The sequence below is a fragment of the Motacilla alba genome, chromosome 3 (assembly GCF_015832195.1).
Source record: "Motacilla alba alba isolate MOTALB_02 chromosome 3, Motacilla_alba_V1.0_pri, whole genome shotgun sequence".
NCBI lineage: Eukaryota > Metazoa > Chordata > Aves > Passeriformes > Motacillidae > Motacilla > Motacilla alba.
Window position 1 is genome coordinate 109978139 of NC_052018.1, and position 20488 is coordinate 109998626.

Sequence of the window (20488 nt, forward strand, 5' to 3'; positions counted from 1 at the left end):
CATGTGACTGACAGAGTGAAGGTGTTTGCAAACAAAACCTGGAGCTCACCTGATTGCAGTATTTTGGTCTGCAGGAAGTATTGCTGTGTGTCTTGGTCCCTCAGCCAGAATCAAGGTGGTTGCTGAGATAGCAGAGAATAAACAAGGGGGTGCCTTCAATGCTACCTTGTATTTCTGTGACATATCTGCAGTTTTTTCTGCTGAAAAAATACAGTGTGAGACTTAAGGAGTTAACTTTGAGGTCACTTGCTTAAAAAAAAAACCTAATTTGTTCGATGCACATAATCAATATCAATATAATACAGGATTTCATCTCTTTTCCCATGCAAAAATTACAAAAGCTGTTGTACTGCCCTTCAAATTTGCTTTGGCAACTCTAACCCAACCCTGTTTTATTAAACAGCTCTCTTTCCTCCTAATATATACAGAAATGTTTGCTGTATAAACATCTTAACTAGACATCTGCTTTTCCCCAGATATAGAACACAGTTAACTTTTTGCCCTATTCACTGAGGCCGATCACTTTTTTCTGCTGGCCAGATGAAATAAAATTGGGTTTTGTAGCAGATGCAGCCCAGTTCAGTTTTGCATGACGCAGGTGTTCCCCCAGCTGGGAGGTGTGGAATTGTGCCATTTTGCTGAGATGATGGGGAGGTTTAGATATGTGAGGGCGTTAAAAATAATTCTCTGTGTTAACAGTGGGCTTTGTCCCTGGTGGGCTCCATATGCTCAACAGCTGACTGGGGCAGCAGCTGTTCTATATTTTATTAGGAGACTTATAAAGTTAGAAACACGGATGATCATTCAAAACACAAGCAACTCTTTGCAGCCATGGAAACGGGGTTCAACAACAAACTTGCATTTGTGAGCCTTCCAAGCAAAATAATCCCACTGCACTCTGTTCAGGTGGTCCTGGGGAAGTGAATGAACTTGCATTTTGATTTCTTCAAGTTCTGTTTACTCAGTCCCATTTTTTTCCTCTCCTTTCTCCCTGTTTTCTGTTTCTGAGAAGATACTAAACTTTGCATGTAATCCTGATTTAGATTCTTCTCCAACACTGACAGATTTATATGGGAATCCTTCCTGGAGCGTGCTCTTGGTAATGGCCATGGCAGTGGGATACAGAGAAGGCTGAGCAAACACTCTGCTCTCATATAATTTCTTGGGATTTTAGTATCCCTTATAATCCAAGTAGCTCTTCAAGCTCTCGTTGCATGTTTGCTGCACTTACATGCAACTTGTAGGGAACAGGTGAAGCTCTGCTTGCCTGGAGAACTGGAGGACCTGTAGATTTCCCTCCTAAAAATGTGTGCAGGATTTTTGGTGTACAAATGCTCTCCTTGTTCAGGCTCTGAACCATCTTCTCATTCTGACTGTGGGCTCCTTTCATGCTCACTCATGTACCCCACCCCTACCCAAAACAAAACCAGCCACCCCCTGCCAGTTTCTGCTCAGCTCTGCTCCTGTTTTGGTTTGGAGGGGCTGCTGTTATTCCAGCTCCTGGCTCTCGTGCAAGTACTGCCCACACCCAGTGACCACCTTCTGGCTCAACCAGCCTGCAGAATAGTGACACATGGCTGGATCTGCTCTCCTGAGCTGTGTGACAACCTCTGACTTGGCCACTTCGGGCTCTCAGTGGTCTGCTGGACACCTGACTACTGCAAACAGGGAGCAGGGCAGCTGTGTGTAAATAAAATGGGTTGTGCCAAGTATCCTGCACAGTGAGGTGTTGTGCAGGGCTGTGCAGGCTGAGGATGACTCAGGCATGTATGTCAGGTACAACTGCCTCTGCTGCTTCTGCTGTTTGAGAGGTGTAGAAATATTTTTATATATGATCAACGATCAATTCTGGGTTCCTGTCAGATGAGCAGATTTTTAAAAGGAAGGCTTAAAAGGGCTGTTGGTGAAATTGATGTAAAAACTGGTAGAGTCAAACTTTGGGGCAGAGCTTGGAGATTTCAGGGATGATTTGTGGTTCCTTGATTTGCTCCAGGGACCAGCCTGGTGCCCTTCAAGTCTGGGGTCTTATGGAGGCAAAGCCACTTGAGCCTCCTCTGGGCACCTCTCAAGAGAGAATTGCCCATAAAAGCATCAAAACTGAGTTTCTTGGAGTGGGCAATGCTGAATTGCACAATTTTGAAGCTAAAAGTTGCTGTAAAAGAACAGTGCTGATGTTGGGGGTGGAGGGGGGTGCCTGAGTGCCTGCACAGCTTGTGAGCACAGCCTACATTGAGAGACAAAGGTAATTAAAGGGTGTGTAGAGGTGAGCATGTGCCATTTGCCATGGGAATTGCATGGAGGAGCAGGAGGCTGGAGGCACCTTGCTCAGTGCGTGTGTGGAACGAGGAGCTGCCTTTCAGACTGAGCAGATTTGTAGTGATGAATGGGGAGGAAGGAGCTCCCCCACAAGCCAAACTCTGTAGCAGAGACTTTTCACCATGGCAAACCCCAGTTAAATCCCACTACAGAGCACCTGGATTTGTCCTGGAGAGACCCTCCCTGCTGGGAGGGATGAGGAGTGCCGGGGGTCTCACCCCACTGCTTCGGGCCCCAGGCGAAGAGAACGTGACCCAGCACCAGCACGATTTCCTGGCCTGTGCTGCAGCCACGTGCTTTGAGCCTTTTGGCAGATGAAATGTTTGTTTAAAGCCACAAATGACTTCCTGAAGCAATGATCATTGGATAATGGGGTCCTGCTCTGCAGTCTGCCTGGGCAGGGGGATGTGTTGCCCTCAGCCACAGTGGTTGTGGCCTGCTCTGTTTTGTTCTGGAGTGAACTTTTGCTGTCAGTAAAACTAAATCTCAGTAGGCAGCAGGCTTGTTCTACAAAGGAATTGTGTTGTGTGTCTTCCCAGAACTCATCCTGTACGGGCTGAGATCTGGATCCCTCTGACTGTTCAGACCCCAACACAGCTTTGCCAACTCCCACAGTACGTGACAAGAACAGCAGTAGTAACAAACTACCTCAGAAGAGACCAAATACAATATGGTAAGAGATCTTTATTAAAAATTTTGTACATCAAAGGATTAACTACTGCATTTTAAACAAGAAATAAGATTTTACATATTACAAAAGATGTTATTAGTTCTTGAATTAGAAATAAATTTTATGAACACTGTACATGATACATCTGAGTTGTAAGAGCAAGAACAGGACCGAGTGCCTGAAAATGATATAACTTAATAAGGAAATGCACTCAATTATTAGTATACAACATAATATTTCTGGAAAATAGTATGTTAACTTCAGTCTGAAAATGCTGCCTCCCTCTGAGCAGTAACTACCAACAGTGTTCTCATGGACATTTGTGCCCTGCCGGGTGATTTCCCATTTGGAGTTTTTCTTTGTTGGAGACATTTTCTTCCTACAGTCTATTATTCTTGGAGAGAGCATAACATTATTCCATGGTATGGTTAACACAATCTGCATACAAAAACCTGATGCAAAGCATTTCTCAAAATGTCACTTTACCTCCAACCCAGATTAGAAAAACCAACTGAGATAGCACATAAATGTCTACAGAAATAGATTTTTATTTACTGTTACCTTTTGTTACAAAGTAGTTAAAAATAAGAAATGTATTTTAGCTTATTAGATTACCGTTACTTTGTGTATCATTCGTACTACGTGATTTTTTTCTTTTTTGAAATTCAGTGTAGCTGCATTAGAATTTAAAATAAAAACAAAACAGAAGATCACTTTTAAATTGCATGACCTATTTGGCTAGGAAGGGTGTGTGAAGCTTTACAGGATAGTATGAACATACAGTTCTCATATAAAAGCGTAGTATGTATCTAGTCCAAGGAAGGTAATAAAAAAAAGATTTAAATCTTTATACAGAAAGTGACAATGCCCATGTTATACTATGGAACACATCTACTAATTTGAAGTTACAGGTGTAACGTGTGAATAAGAGAGATCAACTTACTAAACAAATTCTTTTAAAAAAGAGAGCAAAATCTATAAATAAAAATAGTAAGTGCTTTCTTTCCGATAATATTCTTTGGCTGCTGCGGGTGCCAGCGGGGCTGCTGCGAACACTAGAAGGCGTAGGGTCCCACGATGATGGTTAACCTCAGCACCGAGCTCGTGCGGTAGTTCAGGCTGTTCACCGTCAGCATCTCCAGGTCCACGATGTGCTCCCTGGGGCCTGACAGGGACTTCACCAGCACCAGCATCGCGCTCACCGTGCTGGTTTGCTGCAACAACAGCAACACAACAGAGCCCAGCTCAGTCCGGCCCACTTGAGCTTAGTGCCAAAGGCCAAAGCCCTTTAAGCACTCGCCCGTGCTTTAAATTCATTTAAAATCTGCGATATAGACCCACGTAACCCGTTTATTACAACTAAATGCTCATTTTATCTTTGTGCTGTATTAAAGTAACTGTACCTTGCCTTTTGCCAATCCCCTAACTATTCCAGAAAGATAAAAAAGGTTACTCCCTGCCAGCTGCAAAGTATTTAGCATCCTTTCAGAACTGAGCAATGCCTACCACCAAAGGCAAACATCGAGTCAAATGGACTGTTTAAAACATAATCTTTACTGCAATTGTATTTATTTTTATGCTGCAAAACTATGTAATTACTGTTTCCTTTTTAAAATTGTCACATTTCTCCATATCTTTTCTTTCTAATGAAGAAAGGGTGAATTGTGGTGGTACATTTTAGTTCAATGGCATGCTCTGTCTCACCCCTCGAAAATGTGCGGTTTATTCCAAGCCTGTGCTCCTCCCCTGCAGTATCGTGTATCGCTAATCCCATTGGCCCAAATCTTACTCTGTGCCCACTTTGAATCTCTCTATTCACCTGTGCGAGGGAGACCGGGCGCTCTCTTGGCCCCCTTTCTCCCTAGGCTCTCCCTCTCTCCCCCTTTCCCCCTTCTCCCTCAGAAACCATGCAGTTCGCAGGGCTGGCACCCCCAATAAACCCTCATCTCCCTGGGGACCACAAACGAACAGCAACAGCCCACAGCAGCTCCCAGTGCTGTCCCTGCTGCTGTGTCACTGCTCTGTCTCAGCACAGGTGTGCACGAGGCAAGGGTGCTTTTAACACTTCCAAAGGGCCATGGCTAATCTCACACCTGGCTGTGCTGCAGGGAAAACACCTGACTGGGGCCCACAGAAATAAACTGTGCTGCAAAATCTGTTTCTGGTTATGCTGACTCCCCCAGAGGATGTGGGAAGTGGTAATCTATCCCAAGACGGTCTTTGTTTTAACCCCATCTACCAGGCTTTAAAATAGAGAACAAGTGAAACAAGAGCCCTAATGTCTTTAACAGTGGGGTAGTTTGTTCAGTGGAGGGAAACTCAAAAGTCTGTCTTGTGGCTCATGCTCCAGAAGTTGTGCTGTCCTTGTAAATGCTGGGGATTTTTGTTACTGGTATGTGCCTTCTGCTGTCCCCATCTTGATTTGCTTCAAAGCTCTTTTCCCAGTCTGGGGTTATATGCTTCTGGTTTGTTGAACAGCTTTGCCTTTTCTAGATGCTGATAAAAGGGTCGACTCTTTCTCTCCCTTTGCCTACTACAAATATTTTCTCCCCATGTCACGTGAGTTGGGTGCAGAGATGAATCTAACCAATCTGCTGCATCCAGGAGCCAGCTCAGCATTTTACTACAACAGCAGGAATAACTTCCAAGTAAGCTTTTTAAGTTTACCACAGTCCCCTGGCAGGAATAAACACATGCTTCCTTATTTAAGGCCTGTGGTTTCTTGTTGGGTGGCAACAGGAGGTGGGAATTGTTACTCCAAGGGTCAGCCTGAGGGCCACTTTGGGGTCTAACCCAAGTGGGACCTGCAGTGATCTTACTTTAAGCAAATAGATGTTTGTATTTTGGGGATAGTTAGGGGGTTTTAATGTGTAACCTGTAATCCAGTGTTTTCCTCAGGATTTGTTATGTCACAGTGAGTGATGAGTAATTTCCTGTTCCCACCTTGGGTAACCATGGTGTAAATGGTAATACCACAGCTTGGTACGCTTGTTATACTGTCAAAAGCCCATCATCCCCTGATTTGAAGGAAAATAATTAAACATGAAAACCTCCCAAGTACTGTATTTCTGATAGAAGGTTGTTGTGCTGAATCTGTTTTACTGAGTGTAAAGCCACATATGAAGGGAAAAGGATTCCCTGGGAATTTGTAAATATTATAGGGGTTCAAGAAAATGAGATTTCTTCCCAAAAAAACCCCTTAAAAAGCAGATGTTCTAGACACTCCCATTCTTGTGTATCTACTTGAATGTATCCCACTAACAGGAAATACTGCTATGCCAAGTATTTTGAACTTCCTTGGTTTTTCCTATGGGAAATAAAGGTTTAGTTGTGTCTCAACACCACTCTAAGTTGGCCTGAGCTTAGCTTGGGATGGGGCACAGATTTCTAGAATGCTGTTATTGATTTCTTCTTTTGCAAAATGAGAAAGGTAATTGTACAAGGAGTCTTTCTATAATTGTGTCCTAAACAGATTTATCTGAGGTGTTGGTACAGAAGAGGGGAAGGCAGGGAGTTTTGTTTGAATCTGACATGAGTGTCCCAGGTTTGCTAAATATTCCTGAGAGTTGGAGTCACAGTTCAGGGTTTTCAGGCAGGAAAGTAAAAGCCTTGTTAAAAACTGAAAACCAAACAAACTTGGTAAAGTCAGCACCAAAAAGCTGCTGAACTTTGGGGTGTTGTGGAAGCCTTTGGGGTGGTCACACAGGGCAGTGTGGAGGCAGAGTCTGAGTGCCCCCAGTACTCACCCTCAGGTAGAACTCTCCATTCTCATTGCCAGACTTGATCCTGAAGGTGTTGATGGTATTGGGGTAGATGCTGGTGGCCTGGATCTGGAAGATGTCGGAGGGCACGGTCCTGTCGGAGCGGATGCTCATGTACTTGTACACCACCGAGTAGGGCAGCTCCCGGCAAATGGCGTTGGACACCGGGCACACGCAGCGGCTGCCACACAAACAGGGGGGAGAGCACAGGAAAAGGCATTAAAATACAACGTTCTGCTTCATCCCATCGTGTCCCTTCTTGAGGATGAGCCTGAAACACAACATTTAACTTTTCCCTTACTTCTCCGAGGTAAGGACGTAGGGCTCTTGACAAGGATTTCTGGGGTAACAACGGAACCCTCCGTGGTAATTCCAGCAGATTTCATCCTCTCTGCATTCATTAGTGGTCTCACACTCATTTATATCTAGGAGGAAGGAGATGCTATGTCAAAGCAGATGGAAACAGGGTTGCTACAAAGGTACTACAAAAAAACCTGCTTGTCTGTTGCAAGCCATCAGCTTTCCATGTCCTTGTCTTGTTTTCTGGGACCTGGCTATAAAGGGTTTCTCTGTGCAGTAGTGGAATAAACTTGCTTATTGGGTGTTAAGTGAGACTGAATGTTTTTAGCTGACTGGAGATGCACATTAATCATATATAATGCAACTGTGGAAGTGCTGTCAAGTTTATAATTAGAAAAGAATGATTTTACAGCCAAAGGTGTCCTGGAGACAGAGGAAAAAGGTCTCAAGGAAGAATTGTGATTACCTGCCTTTTGTGGCTTCTCACTTATTATAACCTGGGTTTCATGGTCTAAAGTGCTTCATTAATGGCTACATTTTCACCAAAATAGCTTTAGAAGGAATAGTGAAAACTTGTTTATTGTTCAAAGTAGACCTTATTTTTTGCCTGAGAAAAGAACCCTGAAGGGAGGTGGAGACTGTGAGCCTTGCACTGTACTAATGCCCTATTTCCTGTCAGTGCCAGAGCCCCACTGTCTACCCACATGGTCTCCTAAATTTCCTACAGGCACAGAAAGGCTTCATCCAAATGTAATCTCTTGGAAGGCACAAACAGGTTTTTAGATGCTTAAATCAACCATCCCGCAATGCTCAGTGTCAACTGCTGTTCTTCAGAAGGAAAAGAAGTTAATCAGGATTTTGTAAGACAAAATACTGATAAAGAAGGGTTATTTTCTTATGTTTTCTGGCCCTAATTATCACACCTCTTTATTTCTAAAAATACATTCTGTTAAATCTGCGTTACAGAAGCAATAGTTCTTGCACTTAAAAAATTGCAGAACAATATATTCTAATAAGATGCAGAAATTTTTAGCATCACTGAGAAAAAAAACCCACAAACTTGAAAATCCTAGCATTTGGTGGCACCTGGCCAGAACATTTATTTTTCTACACATGAGTTATCTAAGCTGCTGAAGGCTTGCATTTTTTTCTCCTTTATCAGAAGAAACATACCTTCAATTTTTACTGTGATGGGATTTAGGACTCTCTCTGAAAAGAAACATGATATAAAGCCACTTTTCATGTCTGTAAAAAATGACCTGGATTTGTTCAGGGATGTTGATCTCAAATTTAGAGCCACTGCCTTGACATCCAAGACAAGCTTTACCTGAGGGCTGCAAAGACTGAAATTTTGTCCTAGTAATCCAAAGGACTTGGAGTTTGAGCTGAAGGATTCAAATGAGATTAGAAGATATTTAATGAATCATCAAGTGCTTTATCAACATATCTTCTGCTATCAGCACAGTAATCCTGTCATGCAATACAACCACTTAGCTAGCAATCACCCTTAGCCTGAAGTGGTGGAAATAATGCAGGGCTGAGCCTGCCAAGAGGAGGGCACTTACCTTGGCATGTCCTGCCTCCTACTACCTGGTATCCTTCAGGGCACACGCAGGAGAACTTCCCTGGCTCGTTGACACACTGGTACTGACATAAGTAACTTGAGGTTCTGCATTCGTCAGTGTCTGCAGAGAGCAAAAGAGCTTTGTGTCATTGCCTTTGAAAGTGTACCTTGTTACAGAACTAAATATAATAGCTAAATGCTTTGGGGGAAAAAAAAAAATCTAAAAAGAGCTATCCAAAACCTGAAATGTGCTGCTTAACACCTTGAGAATGGAAGGGTGAGCTCTGCTGGGATTTTGGTAGTAATCCTCCAAAAGAAGAAGTTTGGATTTGAGGAAGCAGAAGCTAAATTAGACTTCAGAAGAGGTTTGGGAAAATAACTCTTGAAATTGTGTATACTTGCAGTATTCCAAAATGTGATGACTTTGAGGAAAAACCCACAGCTGTGAGATCAGTTAGTAAGGCAAAAATGTTGCCTTTGTACTTGTGCCCCACGCTTGTGGAGTCGCTCTCTGGGAAAGAGGGAAAGGTCCTTTTTTTTGCCTTCTAATAATAATCAGTAGATACCATTCTCCTACTTCTTTATCCTTGTGTATCCATCAGTCCCTCGTGAGGGAAGCCTGGTGTGAGACAGAACTGAACAGTATATGCCATCAACAGGAAATGAATTGAAACCCATCAAGAGGAGGGGTTGGCTTGGAAAGCACAGACCTCCCTCCTCCTACCTCTGAGCTGAGCCCAGCTCTTGGGCTGGGCTCAGGGACGTCCTTGGAGGCTTTGTGCTTGCTGTTCCCTGCTCTGTTCAAATAGGATTAGGTTAAGCAGCTTGGCTTAGCAGAGGGAGCATCTGTAACAGCTCTTCCAGCTCACTGGGGAGGGCAGTGCTGAACAGGGACCTCTCTGCCTTCAAGGCTGGTAGAAAGGATGTGGGCTCTAAGGGTGAGGTCATCATGTGTCCAAAAGGAGATTAGGGCACCCCTGTGGAGCCTCTGGCAGAGGAAATAAAGTGTTGATTGTATAATCGTACAGGAGGCATGCTGTTTGTGTACACAGGCTGCAAAGCACCTCAAAAGCACACTTGTGGCCCCCTTAAAATCAGGAATTGGAGGTTTTGTTTTCAGAGGAGCCTAACAACACACAAAATTGTCCTTGTTTTTGGTGTGCATTCCTTTCCAATTCATTTAATGATCATCAGCATTAGACCACCCACCATTCCAGGGAGTTTGTGCAATCAGGGTTCAGAAACCTCTTTCCTCCCACTTGGGAGCTGAAGTGCAGCAATCTCTGTCCTGTTTTGCACTTGCTATAGAGAGACCCATTCCTACCTGTACCTGAAAGCAGCTGCAGCTACTCAGGTGTGAATTAGCCTCCTTTGTACCATAAAAGATAAATATCTCAAGGGTTTTGGCTACAAACCCTACCCAGAGAGTGTCTCCATTTCTATTCTATCCCTTAGTTCACAGAAAGGCTTCAGTGCAAACAAAAACAAAATTGCTTTTCCAAGACAAAAAAAGGCTCACCTTCACAGTTGATTCTGTCACTGCTTAGCTCAAAGCCTGGATTACATTGGCAAATGAAAGAACCCAGGATATTGTAGCACTGCTGTGCACATGGGTTGTTGGCATCACATTCATTTATGTCTGAAAGGAAAAAGGAGGTATTTTTCTTGTGTAGGTGGTAATTAGGCTTGGTGGATTAGTCCTTAGGCTGGGCCTGTTGCTCAGCAGAAGCTCAGCTGGCTCTACCAACGTAGATCTGCAGACACTGGAGCAATGTTAGAGCTGTGCTTTACATTCCGTGTAAAAACCAGTATTTTTCCAGGAATGAGAGTTATTCTAATGTGTGATGAATTCTCCCAAAAATGTTTAATGTGGCTATTAAGCTGCACATTCCAGTGCCTTTTTTTCAGGTATGAAATGCCAAGTCTCTATAAATAATTGATATAAGGAACACATACTGATAAGACCTCTCAGCATGCAGTGGTTAAGATTTATTTGAGCTATTTATTACTCTGAAAATTTGTTCTTTTAAATTCCATTGCAATTATAGCATGAGCCTTTGAGGCCAGTAGAGTTCTGCAGAGCTCTAAGGCCTAGACCATATTGGGGGAAGGTATTTTTCTGTGCTACATTTTCCATGGTGTTGCCCATCCCAAGAACATTTTGAGGACACTGGTATGAGAAGAGAAGCAATTTTTAATGGGAAGTTTATATAAGTCTAATCACCTCTGGAATCTATAGCCCTCGTTTGGCACAGTCTGTTGATTAACTGCTGCTCCTGTCAGTCTGTAGATTTTTGTAGTTCCCTCCTGTATGTTTTCAATTCATATTTGTGTTTATCAGATATCTCCATGAGCAGAAAGCTGTGCTTGGAGAAAAACCTTCGAGTTCATGGCTTATAAATGTCAGCAACACTGTAAATTTACAGATACACCTAAAAACTGACAAAGATGAGGCACTCAGAAAAGTGAAACCAATGAAGAGGATATGAATTCTCTGCATAATCAACCTCCTAGTCCTGAAAATGAATGATAACAGGGGAAAACTCATCACAAAGCCTTTTTTTTTCCTCTGAGTTCATTTCTGGCAGCAGTGCAAAGGATGTACATCATTCCTTCTCCAATACTACCAGGAGGAATAAATTTGGTGGCCAAAGCCCCAGTACTGTTCATTTTCCAAGAAATATTGACCCATTTTCAATAGAGGCAGAAGTCGTGACACAAATGTAATAGCTACAGCTGTCAAGTGCTGCTGTGGCAGATGGGAGAGTTTGCCTTGATGCAGCAACCATTCATTCATAAATCTTCTCCTTAAGCTTTGCTCCCCTTTACCTGGTAGAATTGTGCCTGGTGAGGCTGGGAGGCTGGAAAGCCAGGAAAGGGGGGTTTGGTGAAGTGCTGAAAGAATCCACCTTCCATTAGAACCATGGAAAGGGACAAGTCAGTGACTTTTGTCACGTGGTTCTGTTGTGTCCATGGGCAATTTTTAAAATCCTATGATTTGGTGAGAACCAAGCAGTTCCTGTCTCAGTGCAGAGCTGTGCAGTGTGCCAGGGTGCTTGATGAGGGTTGGCAATGCTTGGAAGGGATGGTGGAAGCTGGAAAACATAGCCTGATTTTTCTATGTATATAATATAGATTTTATATACACAAATTTCATCTGTAAAGAGCTGACCATCTCCATCACCAATCTCGATTTTATAGCCATTGTCTCTGTGCTTCTGCAGACAGAGTTACCTTTTATTATTACTCTCATCCTTCTAGAACAGGTGTTATGATTTCAAACTGGACATCAGCCTGAAAGTTTCACCGTGCAGCTTCCCTTAGTGTTTTATTTCTAAGGGCAGCATCACAGCTGAAAGGTCACTCTTAGCAACCCTTGTTTCAGTTTTTAACTTTTTCTAGATATTCAAATATGACCTAAAGACTTTCTTTACCATGTGCTGAGGGTAATTACCCTTAACTGCAGAGGTATAGTATTGATTCCTTTGATTCCCATTCCTGGCCTGTGTCACGTGAACTGGGAATAATATCAGGAAATAATAAAGCAGAACTGAAAGAACAATTCAATCTAGGACTAAATACCGAATATAAGGCTTTAGATGTTCCTTGGAAATCTGCTATGCCAACAAAATAACAGACGTTCAAGAAAGCTCTCAGTTTTTCTCCAGCCCTCCTGTCACTCTCGGCTCAGTCACAGAGGAGCCTCTCAGTGCAGTCTTTACCCAGTTGGTGTTGATTTCCTGCCAGTTTGTGCATGGCAGTTGTGTGCTGGTGTCTCTGTGTCTGGGGGGCTGCCGGGGAGTCCTTACCTACGCAGGTGTGGTTGTTGGATGCCAGCTGGAAGCCAGCGTTGCACTGGCAGTAGTAGGAGCCGGGCGTGTTCACGCAGCGGTGGTGGCAGTACGGGGGCAGGGTGCACTCGTCGATGTCTGGGGCACCAAAAGACACCAGTTAGTTCACACGGAAGCACAGCGCTTCCCTGCAGCTCTCCCGTGTCTGAGGAAAGTTAATTGTACTTAGTTAAAAGCAGGAGGAAAGCTTATGTGAGCTGGGCACTGCTTCCTTGGATATTACAAGACACACTTTAACTTTTCCTGTAAGTGACTGTTTTCTAACAAGCTTTCATGCTCCTTGTCTTCTCTGTGCATTCCAACTTTATTTTATTGACTCAGTCCTGCAGTTGTGCTTGGTCTGGTTTATTTTATGTAGGTAAAACTTGGTGTTTTGTTCAGCTTTCCCCGATCCCTCAGGATCTGACACGGTGCTGACCAACACAGCCAATGTGACTTGGAGCTCATTTTCCCAAAAACTCGCATGCAGCACTCCTGGCACGTACTAAATCTTTTCAGCTCCATTAGGAACAGTCCAGGTTTTCTGTGCTAGTACAGGGGAATGGCAAGGACAGAGAATTAATGGGCCTGAAAAGGAAACAGGTGGCTGTGCTTCCACAGGGATCCCCAGACCCTGCCTTGCTCTCCAAGGGTTTCCCATTGCTCCCATTCCCCTGGCTGCCTGTCCTGGATCCCTTCCCACCCAGCAGCACCACACCTGGCTGTGCATCTCAGGCACTGAGAGCCTTCCACAGCCTCTCCTTGCAGGTCAGCCCTGCTTTTGAGGTGGAGCAGTCTGCCTTTCCAAGAGTCAGCATTCCTGCTGTGCATCGGAGCAGGGCTTTCACCTGCCTGCCACACAAAGCATGCACCACCCCGTTCCCTTACCCCTCTGCACTTTAAAAGTCTTCCCTGCACTCTGGAGGAGATAGTGGCTGTGGCTTTGCCTGGAAAGCACGTTTTATTATTCCATTATCGTGTGTGTGTGTGTGCAGTGGCTGCCTTGAGCCGCGGTGGCTGGAGCTCAGTGAAGAAACCCAAGGCTGTGCTCTGGGCTTGTACACAATGGGACATTTCAAAGGATCAACACTCACACAAATCAGACCAGTATTCACTGGAACAAAGAAAGGCACTTCCCACATCCATGCCAGATCTTGCATTTCCTACCTCCAGCTGTTTCCACCATAGATGTGTTTAAAAAGAGGCCAAGACTTTTTTTATTTTTTATAATGAGGAAAATGTTTGTTTTAATATCAAGTGAAAAAATAATCTTTGGAAGTTAACCCTTTCTTTGTCAAATTTAGGGCTGAATTTAGTGGAGTGTTTTGGATGATTCTGAATGAAAAGGCTTCTGCTAGAAAATTCCTGGCTATCCATACAGTAGCAATTGTCACGGTAACTCTTGTTGCAGAGAGAAATTTGGAAGTGGAAATGGAATAAATTAAGGAGGCACAGTAGATTTCCATCCTTGACTTTTACAGGACTAATCTCTTATAAGTAAGTTAAAAAAAAAAAAGGATTATACATATGAGCAATTCTTTGGTACATTTATACACATAAATGCTTTTCAGGATCTGGCTCTTATTCAGTGGGAATTTTCCTTGTGGGATTAGGCACATCAGCTCTGGGCAGATCTAAGGGCTGAGATTCATCTGATCAGTTGGGCCAAATCTGTTTGAAGTGATGCTGGAAAACAATTCATTCTCCCTGCAGTCATGCATTTCAGAAAAGATTCATTTGGCAAAATGTGAACAAGCAAATTTAAAAAAAAAATTAGAAAAAAGGTCAGAAATTGTTAGTGAATTTAGATTAAAATCAACCAATTGTTAAAAATGTCTCTTTTTCTCCTTCTATATTCAAGCCAAAATAGTCTGGAAAAATTTCTTTCAAATTTGAGAAACATTTCCTCCCATATGGAGAACCTCTATCAAGATCTGGCCCCAAGAACATTTTCTGGCTGAGCTGTTATAAAATCCCTAAAGACAGGCTTTATTCTGAAATGCTGACAGTACTAACTGTTGGGATGTACTTGTAATTTAGGTCAGTGTGTAATATGTAACACAGGTGTTATTCTTGGTTTTGACCTAAATAGGGGAAGGAAAATTTCACTTTCCAGACCTCTTCATGGGTAGATTTAGATGCATAAATGTGTTCACATTTAGGTATAAGGGTCTATCACTCCCATTTCTTCTCACTTCTGTGCTGTTTCCTGACTTTCATTTAGAACCAGGGGTCTTGATGCTATTCCATGGCAGTAATATAATTTATCAGAAGTGCTATTCCATGGCAGTAAATAATTTACCTGCTATATAAAAAATCCAAATAAACCGCAGATATTAAAAAAATTAATGCATGACCTTCCAAAACTATTCAACTACCTACATTCCAAATTAGTCATCCTACTCCTGCACAGAGAACTGAGAAAAATCAGATACACCTGTGTTTACACCCACTTGACAGTTTAAGGCCTGATCTATGTCTCTTAGGAAAGAGATAAGAATTTTTATTCTTATTATTTCTACAGCCCTTGGATTGGAATTCTGAAGAAAGAGCCATGCCCAGAAATTGAAGTTATTCTAGGTGTGTACTAAAATCTTCTTAGTTTCTTACCTATAGCCTTAGCAAGAAGAGATAAGGTTAAGAATAAAATTAAAAAAAGCAATTTTAAGAATAAAAATTTTAAAATTCTTATTCGAATTGAAATGCAGGATCCATGAAAGAGGAAACAAAACCCAGCTCCAAACACTTTTCTCATAAGTTGCATAAAACCAGTGCAGTGCCTTAGAAGAGGCTGACTCGAATATCACCTCCTGAAGTGTAGATGTGACTCTCTTCCTTCAGAGTTGTTTTTATTATCTGACAAACCCAAGGCTTATGGCTCGAGTGGTTCTAGAAGCATTTTATCCATTGAAATGGTGATTAAAGAGGTGTCAAATGCAGGAACGGGGAATGGCACTTTGGCATGATGTCCCCACCTGAGGATGGGACAGGAGAGACATGGTGTTTGCCCTGCACTTGGATTGAATTCCGTGCTAGGCTTGCACAGCTCCCAAGGGTGCCAACAGCTTATCTTGGCATGGAGAATAAAGCCTGGTGGGTTTTAGAGGCTGCAGCTCTCCTGTACCTGCATTCAGGGTTTCCATCTCTTTCATTTGTGCTCAGAAAGCTGAGTCCTGGAGCAGGGCTGGGGGCTGGAGGAGGGAGTGCTGTGCCCCACGGACCTGCAGCTGAATCTCAGGGGAAAGATGTTCTTTGCTGCCATCAGGGACTCATGGCAATCTCTGGGACACTGGGCAATGCCCCAACACAAACAATCACACAATGGGAACTATTAGCAGAACTCAGCTTGTGAACTCCAAGTGTTGATTAACCTTAAAATAGCTCCTCACCCCATGTTTTAGTGATTAATTACTGTGGTAAAGTGACTATTCCATTGCATTCCAAAGTGAGACAGCTGTTTCACGCCACACATACCCATCTGCTTTATGACCAGTATGAAGTTTGCAAGTGTAGATAATGAAAGAAAACCATTGGATGGAAAGCAGCACTTACCAACACACTGCTCCCCTCGTTTCTGGTAGCCTGGAAGGCACTGGCAGCTGAAGGAGCCTCTTAAATTGACACACACTTGGTCAGCTCTGCAACTGTGGGTTCCAGTTGCACATTCATCTATATCTTTATAAAAAAAGAAAACAGGTGCAATATTAGTCATTACATTTTCCTAAAGTATTTAGCCTGTGCAAATGCTTTACACATCTTCAAGCTACCTATGAGTGCAGGCAGAAAAGTTCAGATGCTCTGCCAAGATGTGTCGTCTCAACACTTGCAGCTATCAGAAATCTGGTCATGTTTTAATTCTCATACACTGCCATGGTAGATATTTTCAGATATGGTTATTTTAAGCGTTTGTCAAATACCATTAATATTTTGTACTTGTCAGTCTAGAATTTTCTGTGAACTTCTTGCAGCTTCATCATATTTGAATCCTTTGCCTGTTTTGTTTTGCTTTGGTTTTTTTCCCACGCTGGTTGGATGTTTCATGCTGAATTACTCCAGAAAATTTCAGCAAATGTAGTTCAGCTCTTTCTCAAGAAGGAGAGGAGTTAGAAATATGTTGTTTTGCTGGTACTAAAAGGACTCTGCTGATCTCTTGCATGGTTCCTGTGCTCCATGCTTTGGACAGGGACTTGGAACTTGGTATGTGGTGGCCTTCTCATCAGGAAGAGATCTGCCTCTTGTCATTCCCATGAAAATTCTCCTAATTCAGTCAATCTGTTCAAGTCTCTGGAAACAGTTTATGTGTTTGTATTTGCACAGCACAGCTAAAACTGCAAATTCTAGCCCGGTACTTTTCAGAGTAATTCAGGCAGCTTTTAGTTTGCACTCAATGCAGGTTTATACAAGTATAAAACCAGCACTTTCATTTTGCCTGCTCATTATGAGTGCTGGAGGTACTTAATTATAATTAAATTGCATGTGCTGACAAATGAATTACAATTTGCTTTCTCATCTGAACATCCAAAATGTTGGAGTGCTTTTTATTGTAACATGACACAGTACAGTGAGATGACTTTTTAATTTTGGCATCGTACTCAATTTGGAGACTCTAGGCTGAATAAACAAATTCCTTAAAACTTATGATCTCTAGTTTACAAATCTCAGCTGACCTCTCTATTTGTATAGGCACTGGGGATGTTAGAACATCACCAGTGGCAGATTCTGGGTGGTGCTTTGGAAAAAATGATGGATTCTTTCTCATAACAAATGAAAACAATTTCGACCACAAGATTCAATAAAAAATAAACCATCAACAGTTTGAATTAATTCTCAACATTTACCCTCTCCCCAAAAGTCCAAATATTTTACATACATCTTCCCTTTATTCTAGAGGGAAGCTAAAGGCCTCTTATGTTAGGCTGCTCTTTGCATTTCTGCACAGTGTCAGTCCTGAAGCTGCTGTGCTGGTGCAGGATTTGCTGAGCTCACTGCTATGTCCTGACACTGAAAAGCACATCCCAGGTGTGAAGAAGACTTTTGGGTCTGGCTACCTCCTGCCACCCCAACATCAGGCAGCTCAAGGCAAGTCTTTGCAGGGACCTCATGATCTTTGTACTCCTGGTTCCTACAAAAGCTGGAAATAAAATACTTGTACGATTGCAATCCTTTTTGTTGCAGACTGTGCCGGAACAAAGAAGGTTTATTTGATCCTTAGCAGCTTCATATATGAGTAAACACGAAGTTGCCTTTTAAGATGAATTAGTTAAAATAGTTAAAATGCATTGAATAATAAGCTACTCTAGCTAAAATGATTCATAGATTTACTTATGTACTCATGGTTTTTGGCTGTTCCTGATGGTAAGTTCAGCTGGACAGAAAAACAATTATTGCCTGCTTGCTGCTTCCCCATCTGGAAACCCTTGGAGGGTTTTGATGTTCTGGCCAAGATCTGGGTTTGTAAAAGGTGTGGGAAGTGAGGCAGCCTCCTGCCTTCCCCAGGTGGTAATGTTGCCATGCTTGGAGTGGGTCTGCTCCCACCTGTGCAGGGAAATCCGTGCTGGTAGAGCAAGGCTGGCGGCCTAAAGGTTGAGTTTGAAGGAAATAGGGTGGGAGGAGAACAACAGGCACCTGGAAGGGTTTCAGTGCTGGCATCTCCAGTATTGCAGTAGTTACGGATGTGTCCTACTGTTGTGACTGATACAGGGGGGAGGAAGTGAGCGAGGATTCCCGTGCTGAAAGCAGAGCCAAGTGTGGATTGGGTTGGTGCAATCCCAGAGCAGCTCAGCCCTCGTGGAGTATGGGAAGGAGCACTGGTGGATTTAGCAGTGATGCTGCAGCTCTGCCTGTGAGCGAGGCCAGAGAGGAGGCTCCAGCTCTTGGCACTCAGTGTGACCCAGATCACTGTCCATTACAGAAATAGTCTGTTTCCTAACTGTCCAGAGAGTTACTGGGGAAATAGAGGTGTTGGAGTCATCAGAGGGAAGCAACAGCAGCACTGGAGTTTCCTTGGCATGGGGCAGAGCGGCTCCATTTCTCTCTGAGGTGGTAGAGGCAGTTATTTATTTACCAATGCACACCTACTTCTCTGCCCGTGGGAAATGGCACCATCCCATTCTGGGGACTGGGGATTAATTTGGGATTCCCACAATATGTGTGTGGCTCTTGAGTAGGTAGGTTGTCTATTTGCAGTTCTTCAGGGTCTGACCAAACCCAAGTTTCCAGATTGTTTTCCCAGTTATGTCTCCCTGTACGGAAATCATTCACTCCCAGGTCTTCGTTCCATTGTTGAAATCAGATTTTTGCAATCCATGAAATTCCTAGATTTACCATGACTCTCACAGTGCCCTCTGACCTGACAGTGATTTTGAGGTTCCATCAAATCCTGCTTTTAGTCTGCATCGAATATGGGAATGAGATGGGGGTTATACAAAGCACATATCCTTCCCTAAAATCTACCACCTCATTCCGTTTGATGTTTCTTGACGGAATCCCTGGGCTTAAGTGGGAACAGTAAATGAGGCATTGGGAGTCCAAACTTTTGGTTTCTGCCTGGCGCAGACACCCATGGCCACGATTTGGTTTCTGAGAAGACCCTGTATCACACCCTTGCCCCAGATTGCAGTAACATCACAGAGCTCACCAGCTCTAATCCTGAGAGCGAGATAAATTTATCTGACCTTTCCCTCTCTAGCACGAACGTTTAATAATGTGTTACGTGCATGTGTATTTATAATAATTAAAAAAAATTAAAACAAGGCTCTCCACTGCACACACTTGTCCCTCTGGGGAGAGGGTGAGAGAACAAACATGTGACAGATGTTTGTCATGTTGCTTAATGCACTACTGGAAAGCACTCAAGATACCACAGTGATGAGTGCAGTATAAGAAACAGATCTAGAAAGAAAATATGGGGCTTTTACAAGCTCATTCTTGAGCATCTCTCCTCTACATCCTCTTTTCCAAATTTAGTGTCATCATGATAAAGTTCATCTCCAGAACTGTTTCAGCAGCTCATTCCATAGCTGAGGCTTCTGCCTTAAGCAAATATCTTGCCTGATAAGAAAACACCTGAAAACACTCCCAAATCATTCCTCATCAACTTTGTTTAAATTTCATTTCTAGATGTTGTACAAGCATTTTGTTTGTCTAGGTAAGCCATATAAATTACATCAGTAACTAGTAATGAAAGTGATCTTTTTTTCTTTGTTTTCTAATCTCAGTGAACATTTCTAAAGGTTGTGCTGTTCACTACACATAAACAAAGGCTGTAAATTTGTATTAGTTAAAAAACCTGAATGGTGATTTTTGATGCATGCAACCTATGAAATACAGGTTATTCTTAAACCCACTGTATCTGAGTCTGGTTGACGAGGTTCTCAGATTTTTATTCCCAGGCAGTTTTCCTCTGGACAGTTATATCTTGTGTAGGTGGAAAAATTCCTTTGAAATAGTCCGGGTGTCTTTAACAATCCTTTTGCAGATCAATCTTACTTTAAAAAGGGTGCTGGGTTACCTTCAGTGTCTTGATCATTGTAATAACTGAACTGAGGGAATTATGTCGTCTTTCATTAGGCCACTCAAAATCAAACTTATTAAGGCATTTATTTGTACTTTGGTTAGAAGAAGTATTTGCAAAATGGGTTCAGATTGAGTAGTTTAATTTCTGTCTGTTGCTTGTAAGTGTTCCATCCAGAATACTGCTCTGGAAGGATGTGACAGTTCTGAAGTCGAGGATTTGTGAAGCACAGAATTCAGTTCTCTGAACACTTTGAATTCAGATCCACAAAGCATCATAACAGAGTTTTTAATCTCACTCTGTTTTTCCTGCAGGCTTGTGCTTGGTCAAACCTTGCTGTGCCTGGAATGGGTTGGGTGGTGTGGGCCTTTGTCAAGTTGCTGGATAAACTCTTTGAATTAAAGTCATGGTCAGTCTAATGAGAAGCGGGGCAGAGACACAACAATTAGGGACACCATGTCTCAATTCAGTGACATGTGAGCTCCAGTGCTCCTCCAGAAATGTGAGTCTAAGTCCTCAACTGTGCTGTGGTAA

At 42.8% G+C, this 20488-nt stretch overlaps 1 protein-coding gene across 2 annotated transcripts in view; it reads right to left on the reverse strand.

Moving 5' to 3' along the window:
* Positions 1 to 2980: 2980 nt before the first annotated feature.
* EFEMP1 (EGF containing fibulin extracellular matrix protein 1) overlaps positions 2981 to 20488 on the reverse strand; it is a 46370-nt gene continuing 28862 nt past the window's right edge. For both annotated transcript variants that reach the window (XM_038131639.1, XM_038131640.1), the window contains exons 5-11: positions 15994 to 16116; positions 12421 to 12540; positions 10131 to 10250; positions 8613 to 8732; positions 7049 to 7172; positions 6733 to 6928; positions 2981 to 4200 (exon numbers count right to left, since the gene is read on the reverse strand). In XM_038131639.1, coding sequence (XP_037987567.1) covers positions 4042 to 4200; positions 6733 to 6928; positions 7049 to 7172; positions 8613 to 8732; positions 10131 to 10250; positions 12421 to 12540; positions 15994 to 16116 — 962 coding nt within the window. In that variant the 3' untranslated portion in view covers positions 2981 to 4041. The remainder of the gene's footprint in view (positions 4201 to 6732; positions 6929 to 7048; positions 7173 to 8612; positions 8733 to 10130; positions 10251 to 12420; positions 12541 to 15993; positions 16117 to 20488) is intronic.